The 22,737-nt window shown below is 41.0% G+C and overlaps 1 protein-coding gene across 3 annotated transcripts; it reads right to left on the bottom strand.

Annotated features, from left to right (window-relative positions):
• Nucleotides 1–227: 227 nt before the first annotated feature.
• TUBD1 (tubulin delta 1) lies at nt 228–22,654 on the bottom strand. 3 transcript variants are annotated; one of them, XR_010838016.1, is made up of 10 exons: nt 22,390–22,556; nt 21,124–21,339; nt 19,155–19,302; nt 17,921–18,137; nt 16,963–17,194; nt 11,879–12,043; nt 6,403–6,554; nt 4,643–4,783; nt 3,096–3,279; nt 228–909 (listed from the first exon to the last, which is right to left on the bottom strand). XR_010838016.1 is itself a non-coding variant. In XM_059047747.2 (9 exons), exons 2-9 carry the CDS (start codon nt 21,293–21,295, stop codon nt 801–803), a joined length of 1,368 nt encoding a protein of 455 aa, XP_058903730.1. In that variant the 5' UTR covers nt 21,296–21,339; nt 22,390–22,654; the 3' UTR covers nt 229–800. The 3 variants fall into 3 exon arrangements, 2 of the variants coding, with proteins under 2 accessions (XP_058903730.1, XP_066876550.1); XM_059047747.2 differs by lacking the exon at nt 6,403–6,554 and having other exon boundaries at nt 229–909; nt 22,390–22,654; XM_067020449.1 differs by lacking the exons at nt 6,403–6,554; nt 19,155–19,302; nt 21,124–21,339 and having other exon boundaries at nt 249–909; nt 22,390–22,448.
• Nucleotides 22,655–22,737: the final 83 nt, after the last annotated feature.

Raw genomic sequence — 22,737 nt, 5'->3', positions numbered from 1 at the left:
GGACAATATTTCCTTGGTGATAATTTTCTCAACTTAGTGAAATTTTGGTGAAAGCTCTTACCCCTTTTACTGAAAAGAATATAACCATCTTCCACACCAGCTAAATACCTGTAAGTAATTTTAAAGCACTGGTTGAATAAAATCAGTTTCTGCTCTGGCATTCTAACATCTAAAAGAAAAACCCAATTTTCTGATGCCCAGAAAATTTAAGAAACAGCAAACAAAGTAAACACTTGCTTATTTACTTTTGTATTTAAGCATGATATACGTTTATTAACAAAGTCCTGACATTTATTTTTAAATAGCTCCTTAAAGTGGAAAATCTTACCGTTTTAGAATAAAATATTCAAAAACAGATGTTCACCCTGTAGCTTTTGACAACAGCTCCCTCTTATGGTTCAAAACATTCACTTCAAAGATGAATATATTTAAATACGGAATTGCAATTTCTTAGCTTAAAATTGTGCTATGAAAGTTTAGCTCATATTTAGTGAATGCTTTTTGGAATAAAGAGGGAAGTTTCCTTTTCTGATAACTCTAGAGTTCTAACGTCTCAGCAAAGTATTCCCAAAGTTCTTTAAAGAAGTACCAATATTTTTTCTTACAAAGGAAAATTTCAAGTAGATGTTTTCATTGAAAACATGAAAGGTTTTTCTCCTTTTCTGTGGCTATAGTATGCAGAAGGAATCAGCGTTCAACCTTGTTACATTAGCAGATAGGAATTTGAAAAACCTTACCGAGAAAGTAGTACTGCAAGTATTTTAGTCCAAAGATGACTTAAGGTAATTTTTCCCCTTTGTTCAAAATCCGAGGTTGCAGTAACTAGCAATAACCTGTTCTAACAATGTGAAACTGTCCAAAAAATCCTCTTCTTCAATTCCAAATTTTGTGTACTGATGAATGTAGGCTCTGGTGAAAGAAACAAAAAATACGAAATAAAAATCTCAGGCAAACGAATAACTCAAAATCAAATAATAAATAGACCTTTCCTAGCTCATGAACATTTGAAGATGGCACTCTCTTAAAAGTCTTACCTTTGCTTCAATGTTTACTCCAAAGGTTAGCAAACTCTCAAAGTCTGTGTCAAGCTCCCTGTCTATTTAGTGTCCAAGACAGTGACAATAAGAAGCACATAGGAGGGGAATTCCCTGGCAGTCCTGTGGTTAGGACTTGGTGCTTTCACAGCCAGGGCCCGGGTTCAATCCCTGGTCGGGGAACTAAGATCCTTCAAGCTGCACGGCATGGCCAAAAAAAAAAGCAAGCAGCACATAGGAAAAAGAAGCATGTTCAGATTTGGCTGTCTACCCAGCACAAATTCAACACCCTACAGGAGATGACTGTGTTCAATATAAACTCTTAAGAAGTGCCTGAGAAGTTTTATCTAAGGCGTGAAACTGTAGAAACACATTGATCCAGTTCTAGAAATGAAGTGAAGCCTCCCAAGTGTTTTTCAGACAACGCTTAATTTTCACTAATGCCAGGTGATCCTCTTAATACCTCCAGTCCCCCAAAATGTTCTGAGGCAGGAGAAATCATGTTAAAAAGAATATCAAGGGCAGACATGAACTAAATTGATGAAATAATAGCTGCTACCGTTTAATGAATGTGGGATGAGAACTATACCAAAAAAGGACACAGAGTTCACAGTCCTGAGGAGTAGGGGTTTATGGAATGGCCATGTGCAGGATGGGGAGCCCTTGGGAATCCTAGCTAATCAAAGTACAGGCTTACCCAATCATTTGAGAAATTCTGCTTTAACATTAAGTAATTGTGGCAGAGGTCAGGGAACCGGATAACACATTTCTTAGTAATCAAGTAGACATTTCTTAGTACCAAGTGGAGTTGCACTTGCAATATTTCTTACTGAGCAAGATCAGGATCTCTTCCATTCTCAAGGATCTTATTTTGGAAAAATATCTTACTGTCCTTGCCTTATAGTGAAATTTCTACTTTACTTTCACTTCATTTAGAAACTACTCATTTAGGGACTTCCCTGGTGGTGCAGTGGATGAGACTCCATGCTCTCAAAGCAGGGGGCTGGGGTTTGACCCCTGGTCAGGGAACTAGATCCCACATGCATGCTGCAACTAAGAGTTCCCATGCCATAATTAAGGAGCCTGTGTGCCACAACTAAGGAGCCGGTGAGCCACAACTAAGGAGCCCACCTGCTGCAACTAAGGATCCCACATGCTGCAACTAAGAAGCCAGCAAGCTGCAACTAAAGGAGCCCTGGAGTCACAACTAAGACCTGGTGCAACCAAATAAATATTTTTTAAAAAGAAACTACTCATTTAGTCAACAACAACAATAATACTATGGAACAATTATTGAGCATTTACTAGTCACGCACTGTACTAGGTGTTTTTTACATTATCATCTCATTTAATCCTCACCACATATATCCTCTCTTTTGGATCCATTGTACAGAAAAGGAAATGAAACCTGAAGTAATGTGCCCAAAGTTTCATACCTAACGAAGTCCTTACTCCATGCTATAGACTGAATGTTTGTGTTCCCCCAAAATTCATATGTTGAAATCCTAACTCCCAAGGTGATGATATTAGGAGGTAAGGCCTTTGGGATGTGATTAGGTCATGACAGTGGAGCCCTCATGAATGGGATTAGAGGCCCATGAAAGCTCCTTTGCCCCTCTGCTATTTGAGGACACAGCAAAAAGACACCACCTAAGAACCAGGAAGTTGGTCTTCACTGGACATCGAATCTGCCAGTACCTTGATCTTGGACATGCTAGCCTCCAGAAATGCGAGAAACTTCTGTTGTTTATAAGCTACCCAGTCTATGCTATATTTGTTATAGCAGCCCAAACAGACTAAGACACTCCAGATCCTGCCGATTGTTTTTTGTTTGTTTGGTTTTTTGTTTTGTTTTTTTGTGTGTTACAAGGGCCTCTCACTGTTGTGGCCTCTCCCATTGCAAAGCACAGGCTCCGGACGCACAGGCTCAGCAGCCGTGGCTCACGGGCCTAGCCGCTCCGCGGCATGTGGGATCTTCCCAGACTGGGGCCTGCCTATTGTTTTAACATTATATTATCTGCTTAAGGTTAGGAAAGGTTTGTAGATTTATTTTTTACTTACTTTGAAGCAAACATATTCCATGCTTTGCCCACAATCATATCAAGTGGTTTTACTAAGAACTGGCTATTGCTGACCAACGCTGCAGACTTCTCATATTTGCTAAAGGCTCGCTGGGTTTTCCACACACTGAAAGCATGAACAGGCTCTAACCAAGAAGTATAGAGAGCTGGATCTTTAAATGCTCCTAGGGTAAAATAACAAGGCACTGTTTACATCACAAATCATCAGTTTTTGAAACAAATTAATAAACAGATATTTTGTATCCATTTCACCAGAAATCTTTTGTTTTGCTCTTTGAAACTAGCTTTATATTGCTTTTGGATAAAAGATCCATATTCATCATAAAAAAAAAATTCACACCGTTCAGAAAAGTATTAAGAAGAAAATTTAAAAGTCAACTCAACAGCTGAAATGCTACCACCCAGAGACAGACTATGAACAGTCCGCTGACCCTCTTTTGTACTATAATTTTACATACATGCCCCTATGTAATATGCATTTTTCATTCACCAATATGTTGTAAACCTCTTTTCTGTGTCAGTAAATATCACTCATATTTTAAAAAGCTTCTATGAATATAGCATAATTTCTTTAACACATTTCCTACTGTTGGGCATTTAGGTGGTTCCCACATTTCTGTTAGTGTGAAAGATGTTGCAATGAATATCTTTGCAAGAACACCTCTGTGTACCTGCATCATTTGCTGTGGGTAAATTTTTGGAGGTTAGATTACTTTATATATCCTTTTATTAATTTTCTCATTTTAAAATCTAAAATGAAGAATATGAAGAAAGTACACCATCTGATTGACTTGATCTCTTTTTAATTATTACTAGTTTTTTATTTAAGAGGTATTACAGGGATGAGATTGATTTTCTTTGTATCACAGCTAGAAGCAGCCAATTGGATGCTGCTGGAATCATCAGACAAGGATAATACAATCCCAGAGACTTGCCATAGAAACACAAAGAAAGCTAAGAAGAGTACTGCTCTTTCAACCTCCTGAAAATGTTGTACCAATGCTGGTCACAGAGACCATTAGTTGTCCTGCAATACCTGTTCTCCACTTCTTCTTTAGTAACAGAACCACCAAATTTTAACTGTGCTCATAGCCACCCCTGCAGCCAGATGTGGCACATGATTCAGTCCCAGTCGAAGGGATGTAAACACAAGTGTGGTGTGTGACCCTAGAGGACCAGTCCTGACCTTCTCTTTGCTTATTCCTATGTGATTTGATGGCTGAAGTTCAAATAGATGTCTTGCACTAAGGACAAAGCCACAAGGTGAGGATGACAGATCAACCAGATTCAGGAAGAAAGAATTAAACTTGTCCTATTGTTTACACCACATCTATTTTGGTATCCAGTCACACACTTACTGATACAATGGTTATATTTTGTTACTAAAATATGGAGTTATTATTTTCCTTTCTTTAAGAATAAATTCAGGGACTTTTTTTTTCCTTTCTCTCTCTTTTTTTTTTTTACCATGCGCACCATGTACATGTGCAAAATGTACATCTTAATTTTCACCTTAACTTTGCTTACCCAGCTCCGCACTATGTACTTCTTTCCCACGAAGGATGACCAAGTTAGCAATGGAAGTGTTAAAATGAAACTCCTTGTTGAGAGGCATTTTACCAAGCGTAGGAAGTCCTGATAAAGGAGGCCGTACCTGCCAATCAATACCTACCAAAAGAAAAAAGAGAGCAAGAGATTTTACAAATCTCCTTGAACAAGAAAAGAAAGATGTATTATAGTATGTGTATTTTATATAAATTTCCATTTGATAAGTAAAAGTTGTGGCAGGGTGGGGTTCCTCTAAAAATTTAAACATTCTTATCTGGTTGACCTAAAGTGATTCAAACTATTCAGTCCTGAGAAAGGCATGAAATATTCTTCATCGAATATTAAAGGACGGTAGTAGGTGCAAAGGATGCAATTCTACAACGCAGTAAAAAGAAAGTAACTTCTGACACACGTAACAATGTGGATCAATATCAGAAGCCTGATGCTAAGTGAAGCAAGCCTGACTCAAAAGATTACATCCTGTTTGATTCCATTTACAGTACGTTCTGGAAAAGGCAAAACCATAGGAATAAAATTCAGATCAATAGTTGCTAGGGGCTTGGAGTGGAGGAAAGAGACTGTCTACAAAGGGGTATGAGGGAACTTTTTGGAACATGGAAATACCCTGTCTCAATTGTGGTGGTGGTTACACCATTTAAGGGTGTCAAAATTCATAGAACTATCCACCTATAAACACAACATTCTGTATGTCTCTATGAAAAAATAAAATACATACAAAAATGTTAAGGGATGTAGAAACACAAAGCAAAAATAGGATTGAAAATTGAGGGCTTCCCTGGTGGTGCAGTGGTTGAGAATCCGCCTGCCAATGCAGGGGAAACAGGTTTGATCCCTGGTCCGGGAAGATCCCACATGCCGTGGAGCAACTAAGCCCGTGCACCACAACTACTGAGCCTGTGCTCTAGAGCCCGTGAGCCACAACCACTGAGACCGTGTGCCACAACTACTGAAGCCCGCTTGCCTAGTGCCCATGCTCCACAACAAGAGAAGCCACCCAGTGAGAAGCCTGCGCACCGCAACAAAGAGTAGCCCTTGCTCGCCGCAACTAGAGAAAAGCCCGCGCACAGCAACAAAGACCCAACGCAGCCAAAAATAAAAATAAATAAAATAAATTTTTGTTGTTGTTGTTGTTGTTGCAGTACACGGGCCTCTCACTGTTGTGGCCGCTCCCGTTACGGAGCACAGGCTCCGGACGCGCAGGCTCAGCGGCCATGGCTCACGGGCCCAGCCGTGAATAATAAAATAATAAAAATAATAAAAAAATAATAAAATAAATTTATTAAAACAAAAATACGGACGGACTTCCCTGACGGTCCAGCGGTTAATACTCCACATTTCCACTGCAAGGGGCACGTTTGCTCCCTGATCGGGGAACTAAGATCCCACATGCTGCGCAGCACAGCCAATAAACAAACAAACAAACAAATAAATAAATAAATAAAAATAAATCCCAGATTGGTTAAAATTTAAATACTAAATATAAAACTATGAAAATACTAGGAAATAATAGCGAATATTTTTATATCTTTGGGGTAGGCAAGGCTCAGAATCTATAAAGGAAGATTTACAGGTTTGCTCACATAAAAATGTAAAATTTCCATACAGTGAAAAATACCATACAAAAGACAAAAGTGATGGACAAAAATATTTACAATCCATGTAACAAAAAAGGGGTATGTGGGCTTCCCTGGTGGCGCAGTGGTTGAGAGTCTACCTGCCGATGCAGGGGACATGGGTTTGTGCCCCGGTCCGGGAAGATCCCACATGCCGCGGAGCGGCTGGGCCCGTGAGCCATGGCCGCTGAGCCTGCGCGTCCGGAGCCTGTGCTCCGCAACGGGAGAGGCCACAGCAGTGAGAGGCCCGCGTACCACTTAAAAAAAAAAAAAAAAAAAAGGGGGTATAAATCCACAATATTATATTTCCTTCCATCCAAGTCACCACTGATTAGAAAAAAAAACTTAAATTATTCACTTAGGGCTTCTCTGGTGGCGCAGTGGTTGAGAATCCGCCTGCCGATGCAGGAGACACGGGTTCGTGCCCCGATCCGGGAAGATCCCACATGCCGCGGAGCGGCTGGGCCCGTGAGCCATGGCCGCTGCGCCTGCGCGTCCGGAGCCTGTGCTCCGCACGGGAGAGGCCACAACAGTGAGAGGCCAGCGTACCAAAAAAAAAAAAATTATTCACTTAGATTATTAAATTTTACACTTATTGAAGAGTTCTTTTAGAGTAAATTAGGTATATATTTTTAAAAATCATATATAAAAATATATGTAACAAAATAACTTGGTTAAGGTTTTCCTAAAACTTTTTCACATTCAGTGACTTTATCACTCTTTGATTCAGCATTGATGATGCCTATGTGTTTTCACATTATTGTGCTCCGTGCCTCCAGAAAGTAGGTGGTGCGGCATTCCTTAAGGGAATCCATGAAAACACTAAGTCATTGGCTCTTAAACTGGCTTTGCAACCATGTAAAGCACATCTACCTTTGACTCCTGCGTAAGGAATGTTGCTAAACTTGTCTGTTTATCATGACGACTGCCTCTTCCCCACCCTAGCAGAAAACGGAAGGTCTACTTTCTGGAGAGGATGTGACCGAGAGACTCTAGTCTGGAGAACGCCAGGCAGAGGTAAGGGCAGGAAACATACCAAACCAGGAAAATCATGGCCCCTCCCTCCTCTTCTCCCAGATCACTGGGGCTTTGTGTAAACCCTCTGAGCAGAATATCCAACACAACAGACAGGCAAATAGAATATCCAGAAGGACAAATGTACACTGGCTCGAGAGGGCAAAAAAAACTAGATTGAAGCAGGTCAGAAGGCTCTAGGGGAGACAGGTTTCTTAAAGAAGATGAAACTGATAGAATACTTGAATACAGGCAGACCTTGGGCATTTTGGGTGCTTGGTTCCAACCACTGCAATAAAGTAAATTATCACAATAAAGTGAGTCACACAAATATTTTTGGCTTCCCAGTGCATATAAAAGTTATGTTTACACTATTCTGTAATCTATTAATTGTGCAATAGCATTATGTCTAAAAAGAAAGGTACATACCTTAATTAAAAAATACTTTATGGCTAAAAAATGCTAACCATCATCTGAACTTTCAGCGATAGCAACTTTTTGCAATAGTAACATCAAAGATCACTGATCACAGATCACCATAACAAATATAATAATAAGGAAAAAGTTTGAAATATTGCGAGATTACCAAAATGTGACACAGATACGTGAAGTGAGCAAATGTTGCTGGAAAAATGGTGCCAATAGATTTGCTCAATGCAGGGTTGCCACAGACCTTCAATTTGTTAAAGAACACAATATCTGCAAAGTGCAATAAAACAAGGTATGCCTGTATATCAAGAAAAAATTTACATAAGTAGAAAAACAGGGTTGAACAATTGACAAGTACATAGAAAAACTAAGCAAACAAGAAAACAAGGTAATTATTAACTCCAAAGAAAACAAAAAAAGTTATACAGGAAGGGAAAAAAATCACAGGATATTTTGTTGCTCAGCTGTGAATAGCATTTACTGGGTCAGGATAATGTAAAGCTGAGTATCGATTTAATCCAATGATGACACTTACTACCATATCAGAAGGATGAGCCTGTCTAGAGGGTGTTTTAGAGCTTAGGGGCCAGTGTTGGAAAAAAGCTAAATCCTAACCCTCCATGGTGGGAAGTAAATAGGTGATACCTAAATCATTGAAAAATCTGTAAATGGCAATAGATAAAAACAGTAAAAGAAACAGCAAAAGAGTTTTGAAAAATGGTTACCTCTGGGAAGGAGACAATAGAAGAAGGTTATGGACTGAAAGTTTTAACAACCAGCTTCATAGAATTACCTGACTCTTTAATCTATGTGCATATAATAAGTTAGGGCTCCTATATGGTAGAAAACTATGTAGCTACTAAAAAGAATAAGGCATGTCTAAATGAATGAATTGGAATGAAGGCTACAAAATACTATGTCGAAAGACAGTTGCAGAACAAAAAATACATATAAATGTGATGCTAGTTTTACTTTTTAAAGTCTGTTTATATACACCCTTAGAACTTTGAATCTCTAGTCCTCACATGAATAAATCGATCCAAACTAGAAAAAAATAAATCAACTAATAAATTTTAAAAATACGGTGTTGTAAATAAAACTTAAAAATAAATAAGTAAAATCCTACACCTGTTCCACCATGGTCTGTTGGGGGTGGGGTGTACTTAAAGAGCTATACCCAGGAGATCTCACCTGAGGAATGTAAATCCACACCTGCACCTGCTTTTAGATGACAAGATTCTGGACTTTAGGCTGATGTGCTAATGGAATGTGCTAACAGGCTGATGTGCTAACTCTGGGGGGGCTTGGGAAGGGTTAAGTACGTTCTGCAAATGCGAGGACATGATTCATTAGGGGACAGAGGGCAGAGGATGGTAGCCAGCCTCCAAGATGAACTTCAATGATCCTTGCCACCCAGTATTCAGGCCCTTGTGTGGTCCCCTCCCCATGGGATAGGGCTGACCTTAATAACCAAAAGGATGGTGCAAAATGATGGTATGTGACTTCCAAAGCTAGGTCATAAGAGACATTGTAACTTCTGCCTTGCTGCCCTTGGGCCACTCATTCCTCCTGTTGCTAGGACATGTAGAAACAGATACACTGCTGATGGTGATCTTAATGGGGTCCATCTTCATACAGAGCATTCTGATAACATATGAAGAGTTTTCAAACTATATCCTTCAACCTGGTTAGTGACATAAATATATTTATTCATATGTTCATTCATTCATATTTATATGAAAACATTTAAATGTTCAAAACTCTATCTATAACTGTGAAAAAATGGTGACACTCTAAATTCCTACATGGGAAAATGACTCAACAAACTGTGGTTTATTGACCTAAGAAGGCTCAGAGCACCACATCTTACAGTACCCTGAGGAACACTGTGTTCCTTCATAATAGGTATTGCCAGAAAAACAGGTCCTGTGGCCAAAAAGTTCAGGAAGCATTACTTAAGATGTGAACTTTCTACTTATCTCCAAACCTCAGGCACTACTATCTAAAATCTGTAAGGTACTACAAGTAAATGTAGAGGAAATCCACTTTCATAGTATTGAAACCTAACTTACTGTAATTTGTGGTAAAATATATGCTCCCAAAATAGTACATAGTAGTGACTTCCAGTTAAATGAGACAGACTGAACATACCAGTTTACTCCCCAAATCTCACTAACAACACAGGGAGTTTTTAAAAAGGCATAACCAAGAAAAAATGGAAAGAAAATAATGGCAAGAAAAAATGGAAAGAAAATAATGGCAACAAAAATTTGGAAGGTGGACAGCAAATGAACCAATGGTTACTGACTTAGCAACCACGGAAAACTGAAATTTCTGCCCACAGTGGAGGTCCTGGAAGCAGGCCAGTTGCTTCTAAAGGAGGATTAGTTAAAAATCTGTATGAGAAGCAGTGAGAGCCCCAGACCCTTCCCCACTCCTGCACTAAAGGGAGTGCCCCCACTTCCATCCTAGAAGAAGGTTTCTGCTCAGGAAAGGCTAAACTGGTGAGGCTCTGAAAATACAGCAGTAAACAAAACAAAAATCTCTGCACTCATAAAGTTTACATTGTACTGAGATAAATGAAAGATCCACACTAAGGAATTCCAGAATGCTAGAGACAAAGAAAAAATCCTAAAAGATACAAGAGAGAATAAAACAGGATTAGGAATCAGATTGAAGTGGGACTTCTCAGCAGTAACACTGGAAGCTGGAAGATCTCGAGCAGTGCTTTCAAGACACTGAGTAAAAATGATTCCCAGCCTCGAATCCTATACCTGGCCAAACAATGAAATATAAAAGTAGGATAATGACATTTGCAGCCTTAAAATTTCTACCTTCCCTGTACTCTTTCTTAGGAAGCTCCTGGAGGGTACTATCCATATGAGGGAATTAACCCAGAAAGAGGAAGATTTGAAATCTAGGAAATGGGCTAGAATAAAGGAGGAGGCAGAGATGCCAGTGCTGGCTGCTTGTCAAGGCTGGAGAGTAACTAGTGCAGACTGGAACAGGAGGGTGAAGTCCTCCAGAAGGGATATCTCTAAGCAGATAATGGAAGTAATAAGATTACCTGATAGGTCTGAACATGCTGAGAAGGCTTTCGTATTTATGGAAAAGTTTAGGGGTAGATTTGTAATAGGTAAAAAGGATATCGACCAAATAAATTTAACTATTAACTCTAGGAGGAAAAAATAAACTGTACATGAAATAAAATGTAATCTGTGTATACAGTACATGGCTCAACTGTGAATAATATTTACATAGCAAAAATAACACAAACAATGAAAACTGATCTAACCCAAAAGTATGTTTTAACTAGATTGGGAGGAGGGAGGGAAAGGTGTGTGGGTGTGTATATAGGGGGTGTAAGAAGACTCAGTTCTCAACTTCATGCTAGGAAGGCAACTGATAATATCTAAACCTGGAAAATAAAACAAATAACGGAATATGCAAGATATTTAGAAATAAGGGAGCAAATTCCAGAAGAAACATCTCAAAACACTGAAAGCGGGCTTCCCTGGTGGCGCAGTGGTTGAGAGTCCGCCTGCCGATGCAGGGGACACGGGTTCGTGCCCCGGTCCGGGAGGATCCCACGTGCCGCGGAGCGGCTGGGCCCGTGAGCCATGGCCGCTGAGCCTGCGCGTCCGGAGCCTGTGCTCCGCAAGGGGAGAGGCCGCAACTGTGAGAGGCCCGCGTACCGCAAACAAACAAAACACTGAAAGCAGCTGGAAGTGTGGAATAGGCAGTTCTCTTCCTCCTTATAAACTCATACTGGACAATTACTCGACTATTTTAAAAAATTGAGATGTAATTTACATACAACGCAATGGACAGATTTAAATAGACACAAGTGAGTTTTGACTACTTGTTTTTTTTTAAAAAAACTATGTGCATATATTACTTTGATAAAAATAAAATAAAATAAAATAAATGTCACACTCATCTGAAATTTTTTTGAGAAATGAAACTGTGAAGTGATTAAGAAATCCTCCCAGGATGTTCTGGTGAGTTTTTTGCAGGAGCCTCCCTGGTCAGAAGAAGGCTCCATTATTTCAACTGGATCAAGCCAGTTTATATTGAGAACTCCAGTACAGGCATTTTTCCCAGCTTGTGGGCTGCATATTTTTAAAATACCCTTTACCTTCTTCCATTTTCGCATTAGAAATGAGCATCTGTCTCAAATGCTTGAGGAGGCCAGCCCAAGTAAATGTGCTGTATGCCAGTGAATTCTCAGACATTTGAGGAATGTTACGAACACCCAGCATCTTGAATTCTGGATGGGGAACTAAATTCTCCATTAAGTCTCCTGCAAAGAAAAAAAATCTGAACTAAATTTTAAAATTCCACGTTGTTTCCACTGACTCATACACAATCATGATTTGATGGCTTGGGGGAACCAAATGTGTTTTCTCCTCCAAGGCCAAAATTGCTTAAATTTTAAAATGTAAATACAATTTCAGAGATGATTAAAGACCACATATTTGCTTGATTTTGGCACCTATTTTAGCATGAGTGAAAAAAAACACACTTTGCCAAAAGGAAATGAGAATTTCTTTTTAGCTAAGAAACTGGAAATGTGAATGACATATTTAGCTAAACCCCAGGAAAACAAAATAAGCATGAGAGCTAATATGCTTTTATTGTCATTCAGTGTTCACTAAATAGTCCCTTAGAAATTTTCCTAGATCTCTTATCTATTTTATCTGGTTAAACAATAATCAGAACCTCTTAACATCAAACTTTACTGGGAAAGAAGACAGGATTAGTAACTCCTGAACACAGGAATACACCTATTTTTAAAAACTTGTATTTGTAATGAAACAGAATTAAGGAGAAAGGCTAATTTGTTTTTCATTCAGAGCTTATTTTATATGTTTTAAAAATATTTTTATCTTTTTAATATGTCATATATTTTGTTTTATATATATTTTATATATTTATAGAAAATACCTAGAGGAGAAAGAAAAATCTTCTACCATAACATGAAATTTAAATTTTATGATAACATTGAGTGCAAACACATATCCTAAGTTCTAATGTTAAGAACAAATTTTGACACAAACATCTACAAAATGTTGCACAAATTGATCCTATGGCTAATGGAGTTTCCTCTAAACATAAGAATTCTTTTCTGTAAAATACCTAGAGCTGAATTGTATTGCATAGCATGCATAAACAAACAGCAGTCAGCAAATAATTCCTGAGGACTAACGCACAAATTAATTTTTAAAATCTGCTTTCCCCCCCAGCTTTCTTGTTTACCTACTCTCATCTTAACCATTCTTGACTTTGTCAAACCCTGTTATGGACTGACAGTCTGTGTCCCCCAAAATTCATATATTGAAATCCTTACCACCAAGGTGATGGCATCAGGAGGACGTGGAGCCTTTGAGAGATGAGGTCTCTATAAAAGAGACCCCAGAGAGGTCTCTCGTGCCTTGTGCCAGGTGAGAACACAGTGAGAAGATGGCTATATGTGAACCCGGAAGTGGGCCCTCACCAGGCACTGAATCTACTAGTGCCTTGATCTTGAACTTTCCAGCCTCCAGAACTGTGAGAAGTAAACTTGTGTTGTTTCTAAGCCGGTCAGTCTATGGAATTCTTGTTATAGCATATTCCTACACAGCTTCCGGGATCTTACTTCCCCAACCAGGGATTGAACCCGGGCCATGGCAGTGAAAGTGCCGAGTCCTAACCACTGGACCACCAGGCAATTCCCTGGACCTAAGTTTTTAAAACTGAGCAATTGAAGGATCGAGGAGGAAACAGGCTTCTGGGGGAAAGCTAAGAGACGTGTTTTAGACACATTATGTTTGGGATGACCATGAAATGTGTACACATAGATGTTGGGCAGGCTGCTGGATATAGAAATCTAGAACTTAGGGAATTGGTCAGAGTTGGAGAGAAACTGGCCAGCTGGAGAATACAAATGGTGTTGAAAGCCATGGGACTGGGTCAGTCACCCCTGCGGAGAGGGTTCAAGACCAGCATTTAGAGGTTAGGAAAAGGAGGAGCCAAAGAAGGAGGAAAAAAAACGGGAGTAAAAGAAGTAGTCATTGAGATAAGGAGGGAAATCAGGAGAGGGACTGTCACAAAAGACAAAGAGGAGACTTGGAAGACAAGGCATCGGCCATTCCAAATTCTACTGAGATAAAATAAGGACAGTGAACGGTCCAGTGAATTTGACAATGTAAACATGCTTGCGACCTATTAAGAAAAGCAGTTTTAGAAAAGTGATGGAAGAGAAACTAGATCAGAGTGGGTTGAAGAGTAAATAGATGGTGAAGAAATGAGGACAGGGAGAATGGAGGCCCCTTTGAGGACAGTTGTTCTAAAGAATGACAGGTAAGTGGGGAGATCATGAGAGGTGATGTCAAGGGAGGGCTTCTTCGGTGTGAAAGATGCCAGAGAGCCGCTGTAATGGGAGTGACCCAGGAAAGAGGGTTAATGACATGTGAGGATGAGAGATGAGTGAGGAATTAAATCCCTGAGAAGAGAGAGGGAATGGGACCCAGAACCCAAGCGAGAGGCTGGCCTTTGATAGAAGCAGGATACTTCTCCCACTGTGACACAAGGTGAAGGGCAAATGTGGACCCAGTGCCCTATAGTTTGTACATGGTAGTGGGAGTCAAGAGAGCTCCCATGGAACTGACGGCTTGGATTTTCTGAGGGCAGTTCACCGAGTTCATCACAATCTCCCCAAGGAACAACTGGACCAGTCTGCAGACTCAACCTCCAATCAGCTCTCCACAGGCAATGGATTTTTCAAAAATAAAGGTGATTATGCCAATGACCTCCTTAAAATCCTTCAGTGGCTTTCCCCTGCTCTGAGATTAATGAGGAGGCCTTTAAATGGCTTACAAGGACCTGCAAGGCAGGCCCCTGCTCACTGCTCTAGCCTCAGGTTTCAATCATCCCCCACACCATTCTCTGTGCTCCAGTGACACTGGATTTCTCTCTTCCTAAATGGCCATGCTTCCTTCTGCCATAGGGTCTTTGCACATGCTATTCCCCCAACATGCTACTCCCTTCTCCCTCCCTTTGGTTAGTCAACTCCAAGTCTTCATCCGGCTTTTTGCTCAAGTGTTACTTCCTCAGGGCAGCCTTCTTTTGCCTAGTCAGCCTAAGTCTGGTTCCTTCGTGATCCATTCTCTTGGATCTGTACTCCTCTCCTTCAGAGCATTTAACTCAGTTTTTAATTATATGTTCTTAGTGTAATTATTTGTTTAATGTGAACACAATGTCTGCATTGGTTCCCCACTGGATCCCCAACATGTAGCATAGTGCCTGGCACTTAGCAGGAAGCCAATAAATACTGGTTGAATGAACAGATGTGCAATATGGTAAGTACTGTGGAATGCAGAGAAATTCACAAGACACATGTCCCCAAGGAAGCTGCAAATTAGTAGGGACTATAAAACATGCATATGACAGATCCTCTAAGGAAACACATGGTGCAGCATCTGGGAAGGGGCCAGAGGGAGACTTACTTTTGATTGCATATTCTTTTGTACTCCTTGAATAAATGTGTGTGTTACTTTTAAAGATAAGCAAACACACTTAAAGAAATAATAAAGGCAAAAAACATTAAGTGACATAAAAGAGATACAGAATCCACAGGAGTTCAGAGAAAAAGGGTTACTTTAGGTAAAGGTCTCAGTAGGAAAGCTTTATGGAAAAATTATCACTTGAATTGGACCCTACAGGAAGAGTAAGGTTTCAGTAGAGGTGAAGAAGGGAAGGAGGAAGTGATTTCTAAGAAGAAGGAACACTGAGCAAAGGGACCGAAGCAGGGAAGTACCAGATTGAAGGGAAAAAAGTGGAGACAGGATGAAAAGTAGGTGGGGAATCTATACAGAGGCGGCAGAAGGTGATGAAAACGGAAAGTTAGGATTCAGGGCGTAAGGACTTATGACACATCTGGCAGGTAATGCATGAGCCATAGAATGAGGGTTCAGTAAAGTACAGGATTAGATCCTTGCACTGGGGAGGCTCATTTGGGACCAGTGGGCAAGAAGGACTGACTGCAGGGGGAAGAAGCAGGCAACAGGAAGGAAAGCAGGAATGGGACCACCTTAAGCCAGGAATGTCCACGTAGATGTGAGCTTTGGTTTTCATGAAAAAAAAAGAGAGAGAGGGAGGGAGAGGGAGAGGAGAATAAAGAGAACTTTGTCTTCAGGGGGAGTATGCAATATTAGTTGAGAGATACTGACCAAGTGGACCAATATCAGAGAGATAGGGAAGTAGGGAAGAATGCAGACGGCTGGCAGAGATGGCACCAACGGGTCTGAGCATACTGATGAGATACGAGGACAGCGGGAGGTGACAGGTGACAGGAATTGAGGAAGAGGGGGCTGGGGAGTGAAGACACGGAAAAGTATGATGAATCCATTCAGAACATGCTAAATCTGAAGAAGCAGACGGCAACTAAGAAAACTGGGATAGGGCTTCCCTGGTGGCGCAGTGGTTGAGAGTCTGCCTGCCGATGCAGGGGACACAGGTTCGTGCCCCGGTGCGGGAAGATCCCACGTGCCATGGAGTGGCTGGGCCCGTGAGCCGCGGCTGCTGAGCCTGCGCGTCCGGAGCCTGTGCTCCGCAAATGGGAGAGGCCACAGCAGTGAGAGGCCCACGTACCGCAAAAAAAAAAAAAAAAAAAAAAAAAAAAGAAAACTGGGATAGGCAACGATTTGGGAAAGAGAGTAGGACTGGGGGTATAGATTACGGAGTCCTTTGCATCTAGATGATTTGAATTGATAAAGCACCACTTGACAAATAACCTGAAAAAAGAATCACTTCTTTATGAAGTGATGAAAATGATGGTTGTGCAACTTTGTGAATATGCTAGAAAACACTGAATTGTACACTTTAGATTGGTGAGTTGTATGGTATGTGAATTATATCTCAAAGTTATTTTTAAAGAACCAAAAAAGGGGATTTCCCTGGAAGTCCAGTGGTTACGACTTTGCCCTCCAATGTAGGGGGTGTGGGTTTGATTCCCGGTTGAGGAGCTAAGATCCCAAATGCCTCGCAGCCAAAAAACCGAAACATAAAACCGAAGCAATATTCAAACAAATTCAATAAAGCTAAGTTGCTCTTTGGGAAGGTTTTCGAAATGAGGGAGACCTGAGTATATCTTTAGGCGGAGGGGAAGAGCCATAGAAGAACAACTTTCAGGCTTTCAGAACATCAGACTTCTCTACAAATAATACACAGGAGGACAAATACCTAGTGGGTTTCTTCTGTAGTGAAATGAGCCTTCCCCAGAGTAAGTAGGCTGGAACACACTTCCCAGCTGATGTGCGAGGACTTGATTTATATCACGGAAGGAGATCTGCTTGATATTCATCAGTTTCGCACAGATCTTATGAACAGCATCATTCTCATGAACAAGGAGGGCATCTGAAGATCGATACAAGTGAGAAAGTGTCAAAATGGAGTTGTAGTTCTGAACAATAACCTGGAGGAAAAAAAGGTCAAAGATAAGAAAGGCAGGAGAGAACAGTGGTTAAGAGGGTAGACTCTACCGGCATCCTGCCTAGGTTCAAATCCTGGCTCTTTCACTTTCTAGCTATAAGATCTTTGACAAGTTATTTAATCTCTCTATGCCTCAGTTTCCTCGTTTGTAAAATGGGGATAATAATTATACCAGCCTCCTAGAGTTGTAAGGATTAATGACAGAATGCAAGTAAAGCACTTAAGAACAGTGCCCTGTGTATAGTAATGGCTCAATAAATGATGACTATTACTATCACACTTTCTTCCTACATCATTTCCTATACTGACTTATTTCACTTCTGTTTTATTATGTCTCCTACTAGGGCAATCAATAGGAAATTGGCCTATACAGAAATTTCCTTTCAATGGAAAGAAATGAAAATTCTTTGAAGGTTGGCAATGGCAAAATGAGGCCAAGGTCCCTGCTTTACATGCTGTAGCCAGAGGGACTGAACCAGGAACGGGTTCCTGAGAGAAGATGCACAATTGTCTTCTTCGGCATTTTTATGAATAAGGACACCTCATTTGTTTGGCAAAGTTAAATGAATTGTACATGAAAGTACCATATTGTATAATCATTCCTTACACAGTAACTTAACATTTCCAAAGAAAGGGTGAGATCAATCTTTTACCTACATTTAACTGCAAAGAATACAAAGTATAAATTTTTCAATTGACATGTTCATACCTCACCAGTTCCATAAGGCCATATAATCTGATTCATTTTCAAAGAGTTTGAGTACTGATCTTGTAAGTTCTGTGTAACGAAGGCTCCGAGCCCTGATCCTGTGCCACCAGCCATACTCATTATGATTAAAAAACCATTCAAAGAATCACATTTCTCCACTTCCTTCTGGATTAGGTTCGTTATAGATTCTTCATGCCTGGGTCCATGAACAGAGTATCTATGCAATGCAAAAGAAACAAACACCTTTCAATTTAACCAGAGATAAAATGCAGAGAAAGATATAGGATAGCGAAGGCTTTTTAAACCTATGGAAGTGAACTAACTCTTAAAAAAAGGTACAGGTACCCTGATTGATGAAATTTAAGATACACAAGTTAAATATTTTTAACAGGTGAATAGGACTGCTAGGAGAGTAAATTTACTGAGCGTAGAAAATTCTCTTTTATAGTCCATTCCTTTGGCTGGAGACTTCAATTACCAGGTAGTTCTGCAAATTTACAGTACAACATAATATTCAGTATTCATAACAATACTCCTAAAGCAGTGGTTCTAACTTTGCTGCACATTAGAATCACCTAGGGAAGCTGTGAAAAATTCCAACATTCAGACTTCATCCCAAACCATTTTTTTTTTTTTTTTTTTGCGGTACGCAGGCCTCTCACTGTTGTGGCCTCTCGTGTTGCGGAGCACAGGCTCCGGACGCGCAGGCTCAGCGGCCATGGCTCACGGGCCCAGCCGCTCCGCAGCATGTGGGATCTTCCCAGACCGGGGCACGAACCTGTGTCTCCTGCATCGGCAGGCAGATTCTCAACCACTGCGCCACCAGGGAAGCCCCATCCCAAACCATTTAAACCAGAATTTCTGGAAGTGAGCCCTAGGCATTGGAATTTTCCAAAGAACCCTAGGCAATACTACTGCCTTGGCATATTTCCTATTAACTGGAATACCTGCCAGACAAAGATATTGTATTGACAATAAGTTAGCTGGCCGAACAACAGTGAAGAAGTGGAAAACGCTGCTGCAAGAGATCCTCGGTTTCATCATTACCTGAACCTAGAGCACAGACATACACGAGACAGAATGAGCGTCTCTGGGTGAAGTCACACTCTACATTTTAAAACAGCAATTTCAAGATTATGTGTTTGGTATATCAACTGTGCAGTTATAACTATACTGTCTATTAATCAACTATGCAGCTGTATCTAAACTGAAAATCATGAGGAATTATTCTTACCCATATGACCAGTTGTTTCCAGAACCTTGTTTTTGACAGAAGCATGAATGCTGGCCATATTTCCATCGGCCAGAATGGGCGGCCTTTGACAGTGTTTGATTGATAACTTTAGGTTCCATGTCAACAAGTACAGCACGAGCAATTGGAACTAGAGAGGGAAAAAAAAGAAAAATATTGCACATAGCTTATTTGGGTTGACTCAGAGCATAAACTCCTAGGTCCAAAAAAAAAAAAAAAAATCAAAGATTGAGGATAGGAAGGACTTTCCTTCTGCTTAGAAATTCAGGTGGGCAGCAGCAGGTATATGCAGATGTGTCATAATGCCTAGCATTGTGCTAGGCAGGTTGAATAAACGTGGGCTAAAATGATGACTGGGTCAAGTCTACAAACATCTGTTGAGTGCTTACAATGTGCTATGTTCTGTGCTGGGAACACAGAGATAAAGACAACATCAATCCAGCCCTAGGAGGACCAGTGGGAGACAAAAAACACATCAACACTTAATCACAGTATGATGTGATATGACCCACAGCAAATCCACACTAACAGAGTAGTATTTTTATTCAGAGGTATAAAAATACCAAGGGCACAAAAAGCACCTCAGGATTATTGAAGCAGAAGATGGAGAAAGAGGGGGTGTAAGAAGTGATGGATGGGGAGAGAAAGCAGGCAGGGCTCAGATCTTGGAAGTCCTTGTATGCAATGCTAAAAACCTTGAAATTTACTTTTTTAGGCAATGAGAAACCACTGCAAATGTTCAAGCAGGGGAGGAATAGTCAGATGTCTTTTTTAATAACAGTAGTGTGGAGGATAGATGTGATAAACACAAGAGACCAGGCAGGGAAACTCAGGAGGATTGTCTTGAAACAGTCCAGGTGAGAAAGGACAAGCGCCAGAGCTAAGGCAATGACAGTGAAGATGGAAAAGGGAGAAGAGTTTCAAGAGATGTGTAGGAGGTAAACTAAGCAGATCTTGATGTTTGGTGGTATGTGGGCAGTCAGAGCAAAGTTTTAAAGGAAAAATAATGAATGCCCTTGGGTATGGAGATGTTGAGTCTGAGGGACACATGAGAGATGCAGGTGATGTTCACTAATCAGTCTGCAGCTTGGAAGAGATGCTAGGCTGGAGATTTTGAGAGTCACTAGTATAAAAGATGTAGCAAAATTTGAAAGTCACTGAAATTGCCCAGAGAGAACTATACAAGTGAGAACAGAAGAGAGGCTGAGATGCAACCACTGGAGAAGTAAAGTTCAGAGACTAAGCAGAAGGCATTTCAAGGAGGGAGTTTTATAGTTAATGTTATCAAATCCGGTAGAGAAGTTAAGTGAATTAAGAAAAGAAAAACAGTTACTGGCTCTAGGAATTAGGAGATCATTGGGAATTTTTCATAGAACAGCTGCAGTAGTATTGTAGAGCAGAAGTAGAATTACAGGGCTTCCCTGGTGGCGCAGTGGTTGAGAGCCCGCCTGCTGGTGCAGGGGATGCGGGTTCGTGCCCTGGTCCGGGAGGATCCCACGTGCTGCAGAGCGGCTGGGCCCGTGAGCCATGGCCACTGAGCCTGCTCGTCCGGAGCCTGTGCTCCTCAACGAGAGAGGCCACAACAGTGAGAGGCCTGCGTACCGCAAAAAAAACCCCCAAAAAACCAAGGAGGATTACAGTTGGTTAAAGAGGGTTCTCCTCTGACAATCTTAGATGAGAAGGCAAAGAGATGAAGAAGGAAAAAAGCTATAGTCAAGAGCTCAGTTTTGTTTGTTTGTTTGGTTTTAGATTGGCATGATCTGAGCATGCTCACGTGCTGAGGGGAAGATGTCACTGGAGAGGCAACCGTTAACATAGAAACAAAGGGCTGAGAGCAAAATCATTCCGTAGTAAGATGGAAGGGAATGGGGTTCAGACACCATGTGGAGGGCCTGGCCTTGAAGAGGCTGGTTAAGTCAGAGTAAAGGAGAGGTCTGTGGACCACACATACCTCCATTTTCCTCCTCACTGAAGAATCTTTCTTTGCAAGATGCTTGATATGCCTCATTGTCCCTTTTAGAGCAGAGTCCCTGGGGACAGTGTGAGTCACTAAATAAAGCATCAAACACTTCAAAACCAATCTGATTGCCACATTGACCAAGCTGCACTGTTACTATTGACATGCTGAGACACAAACCAGGCTTACTCCCTCAAAACAGTGAGCAACCTGTAATAGAAAAAAAAGAGTCTTTGAGAGCCACTATGTTACCAATAAAGAACAAATAAAATGCCATATATGTGAATATACATCACTAAAAATATAATTTGTAAGTACTATATATGTCTACGGTGTTATAGACACAATAGCTATGTTGTCTAAGGAGCCAATCATTCAAGGAAGTTGGTTTCGGGATTCAGGATTACTGTACCCAAAACCATTCATACACAGCTCAATAGTTTCCAAAATCTCATTTGTAATCGCTATTTTCCTAAGCATGCATTTAAAACAAACAAAACGGGGCTTCCCTAGTGGCGCAGTGGTTGGGAGTCCGCCTGCCGATGCAGGGGACACGGGTTCGTGCCCTGGTCCGGGAGGATCCCGCGTGCCGCGGAGCGGCTGGGCCCGTGAGCCGTGGCCGCTGGGCCTGTGCGTCCGGAGCCTGTGCTCCGCAGCGGGAGAGGCCGCGGCGGTGAGAGGCCCGCATACCGCAAAAAAACAAAACAAAACAAAACAAACAAAACAAAACAAATTCTGGTTAAAGGAATTCGTAGTGTACACTTCACACCACAGGAACAGAGCGAATGCAGAAGTGAGCTCAACAGTAGCACATTTAATTAACGTTAATTTTCTCTCTTCAAAATAATGACTTTCTCCACCAATCGCCTTTCTGTTCTAGTAGCTACAGTAACACAAGAAAGTCTCTGTATTTAGCTCAGGACAGCAAGGAAGACGAAGCTTGGGGGGAAAATGACCAGATGAAATATATTAGAGGAAGTATCCACTACTTTTAACACTGAAAAGAGACAGTTTTTGGTAAAGACCTCACACCGGGTCTATGCAGCACTGGAAAGAGCTGTGGCTTGTAAGCCAGACTCTGTACTTAACAATTATCAAACAACCTTGGAAAAACAGGTATCGTTATTTTCATTTTACAGAGAAGGAAACTGAGGCTCCGACAGGTTATGCGACTTTCGCAGGACCACTGCACTAGTAAATAGCAAAGCCAAGTTCTCCCTTTCTACACCGCCCCAGGAGTTCCCCATTAACCCCACTCACTGACAGCCCCAGGATCAGCCGTTTCCGCCCGGTTCAAACTTCAGAGTGGCAACCTTCTCATTATGCGCATGCTCACTTTCAATACCAAAAAAATTACAGAGAACGAACGCGCATGTTCCACAGACGACGAGATCTGTTGTGGCTTGGTTTTTTTTTTTTTTTTTTCCTATTCCGAAAGGTTAATTACGCATGTTCAATTTCAATTTATCCACTTCAGATATGGTACGCATGCTCACCGTCCATCAGAAGCTTTAGCTGACAATGCGCATGATCTGGCTTCCGAGCGAGGCTTCGGCTGGGCTTCTGCGCATGTTTCTGCCAGTAGCTGGCTTCCCAGCGATAGTTCTA

The sequence above is a fragment of the Kogia breviceps genome, chromosome 19 (assembly GCF_026419965.1).
Source record: "Kogia breviceps isolate mKogBre1 chromosome 19, mKogBre1 haplotype 1, whole genome shotgun sequence".
Taxonomy (NCBI): domain Eukaryota; kingdom Metazoa; phylum Chordata; class Mammalia; order Artiodactyla; family Physeteridae; genus Kogia; species Kogia breviceps.
This window is presented reverse-complemented; position numbering and strand designations above follow the sequence as displayed.